The 2,759-nt window shown below is 44.2% G+C and overlaps 1 protein-coding gene across 1 annotated transcript in view; it reads right to left on the minus strand.

Annotated features, from left to right (window-relative positions):
• Positions 1 to 1,504: 1,504 nt before the first annotated feature.
• The window catches only part of LOC103396882 (sin3 histone deacetylase corepressor complex component SDS3-like), an 11,156-nt gene continuing 9,901 nt past the window's right edge, over positions 1,505 to 2,759 (minus strand). Inside the window, exon 12 of the mRNA XM_008335128.3 lies at positions 1,505 to 2,342. Coding sequence (XP_008333350.1) covers positions 2,244 to 2,342 — 99 coding nt within the window. The 3' untranslated portion in view covers positions 1,505 to 2,243. The remainder of the gene's footprint in view (positions 2,343 to 2,759) is intronic.

The raw sequence follows: 2,759 nt of genomic DNA on the forward strand, positions 1-2,759 counted from the left end.
GCACACTAGATTATAATATGAGAAGCAAACAGTTTCTTAAAGCGACAGTACAGCATGAAGCAATGATAATAAATTAAATTCTTCCAACAATAATCATGATTAATTGTGATTAATCATGATTGTGATCAACATCTAATAAGGGATTCATTTGATATAGAAGTGTAATTATTTGACAGTCCCAGTAGTTCTTTCTTCACTTTTTTGTGGTTTTGCTTTCATATCTTTCATCCTGTCATTTAGTCCCTCAGTGGTCACAAACGGTGGTTGTTACCGACCAGTTGATGTGGCTACATGTGTGCTTTTTGTGGCATCATGGGTAAAAATGTGTCCAGGAAGATTTTCAGAGACGCATTTGTTGTTTGTCTGCAACCAACACCACCTGCTCCTGATTTAATGGGTTTGGAAGGTTAGAGTCGGTCCCTGAGACACTTTGTGAGTCTGTGGCAAAAGTACTGCAACTGGTGAGGACACTGTCCTGAGAGTTCTGAGATGTGTAAATCAGGATGTAAAGATAGTGTAAAAAAAGTTTGTGTTTGTGTCTGTTTTTTTTCATGTCTGTCTCATTGTTGTCCACCTCTGCCTCCAAGACTGGGGGAAAAACGACTCATTTCAACATCCTGCCAGTGATGGAGCAGTCACAGCCGAAGGCTGCCGGACAACAAGCTTCTTCGAGACAAGCCTTGCATTACGTGCAGCATAGCACAACAATAATTGCCCTCCTTGTCAGTGTGTCATTAAGTCCGGCTGAGTGAAACATGGCATCCAGTTAAAGCGGCAGGCTGAGCTGAGCTCGTCCAGGCTGCACTGAAGAGAACCTGCACCAAATGCCAAATCATTCAGCTGTTTAAAACTGCAGGGATGGAGGTGAGCAGCAGGGGGAGGTGAGTGCAGAGGAGGAGGTGTGAGGTGACCTGTGTAGGTTGCGAAAGTGCACGTACGCAGCATTCATATTGGCAGGAAGTGCTCAAGTCTATCATTACTTTTAATCATCGTCAGAATATTTGTACTGCAGCATCAATGTTAATGCGCACAGTACGTTAGTAATTTATCACTACATTATGTCAGGGCCGTGGCGCTGTCATTGGTGTGGACCTCCTGGGCAAGTTTGAATCCCGGTTAGGGCGGTTGGTACCTTCCAGTGGAGTCACCACCCGCAGGAAGGTTCAGAGGGTTGGTATGGTGCAGTGTGATTTGGGTGGCGGTCATGGAGACTGCTGCCCCTGCGACCCGGTAACGGATAAAAGGATGAAAATGGATGGATGGATGGATTACGTCAGGGCCTTTATAAAAATATAATTTAATTAAAGCAACTTCACAAACATGTATTCTTTCTTGTGATCATGGAGTGAGTCGCGACCCTCAGGTGGGTCGCAAGAGATTTTTTGGGGGGTCGTCTCGCATCATGTTTCAGTCTCAGGAGTTTACGAATAATGTCTATTGACTTAAGCAAAGGTTTGTGACTTTTAAAGAACCATCGACGGTTTAACCCCCGGCGAATAATCACCATCACTAAGTTGATAAAAAGCAGAAAACATTTTAATAAAATGGTAACAGTACAAATAACATAACATCAACAGAAAGTTACACATGCAGAGAGTTGATGTGAGCCAGATTGTTCACACACACACACAAAAAAGGATGACAAAATGACATAAACATATCAATTTATATATATATATAAAATGAAAAAAAAAACAAAAAAAATATTTATTTATTTTTTCAACCGATCAGAGCAGAGTAGGCCTCCACGTTTGTAACAGGACATGACATCAGCCACATGGGATGAACGATGTTGAGCAAACCATCTTTTAAATCTTTTATTAGACATGTCCAGGCCTGTGTGTGTGTGTTCAGTAATTATCATGAGTGATAACTTAAAGAGTCTTAATGACCGTTTCTGTGCCTTTAAATGCATCTGTATTGACTGTAAATGAGGATCAAGTCATGTAGGGCAGATTCAGTGTTACATCACGTCCAATTAGATAGTCCGACTGATGGCCACGCTCCCCTGTTTTACCAACAACAATACAGTCATTACTGTGTATAAACACTTTGTCTGTAAAAACCTGTTTGTGTAAAATGGTAAGAATAAAAAAAAGTGTGTGTTTCTGTGTGTGTGTTTCCGTGTGTGTGGTCTTTCAGATGCATTCGGCGTGGGAACCCAGAGAGTGGCTGAAGGAGCGGCTGGATGAATGGGTAACTGAACGGATGGGCGTCGTGCGACAAGGGGCAGGAGTAATGTTTCACGCAGCCGACCGTCGGCGGATGACAAATGCTCCTCTCTGCAGCTGTCCAAGGTAGATCCTCATCTTTGTGCTGTCACTCGTTTTCCTTACCCAAATCTGCAGAACACAAGACAAGCGTAGAATATACTACGTGACCCAGCACCCCCTAGCTGTAGGAAGACATTTTCACCACAAAAATAATGTCCTGAGAGACCGTTTGAACCCTGGGTCATTGGGGTGAGGGCACCCTGGACAGTTGCTCGGTTAGAATTAGTTAATTTGGTACAGTGGTTCCAAAAGTGTGGGGCCCGGAGTTATTGCAGGGTCACACAAGGTCAAATAATTTCCATTCATACATCCATCTATCATCAACCGCTTATCCGGGACCAGGTCGTGGGGGCAACAGTCTGAGCAGGGACAACCAGACTTCCCTCTCCCTCGACACTTCCTCCAGCTCTTCTGGGGGGACCCCAAGGCGCTCCCAGGCCAGCCGAGCGACGTAGTTGCTCCAGCGTGTCCTAGGTCTTCCCCTAG

The sequence above is a fragment of the Cynoglossus semilaevis genome, chromosome W, assembly GCF_000523025.1.
Source record: "Cynoglossus semilaevis isolate Cse_v1.0 chromosome W, Cse_v1.0, whole genome shotgun sequence".
Lineage (NCBI taxonomy): Eukaryota > Metazoa > Chordata > Actinopteri > Pleuronectiformes > Cynoglossidae > Cynoglossus > Cynoglossus semilaevis.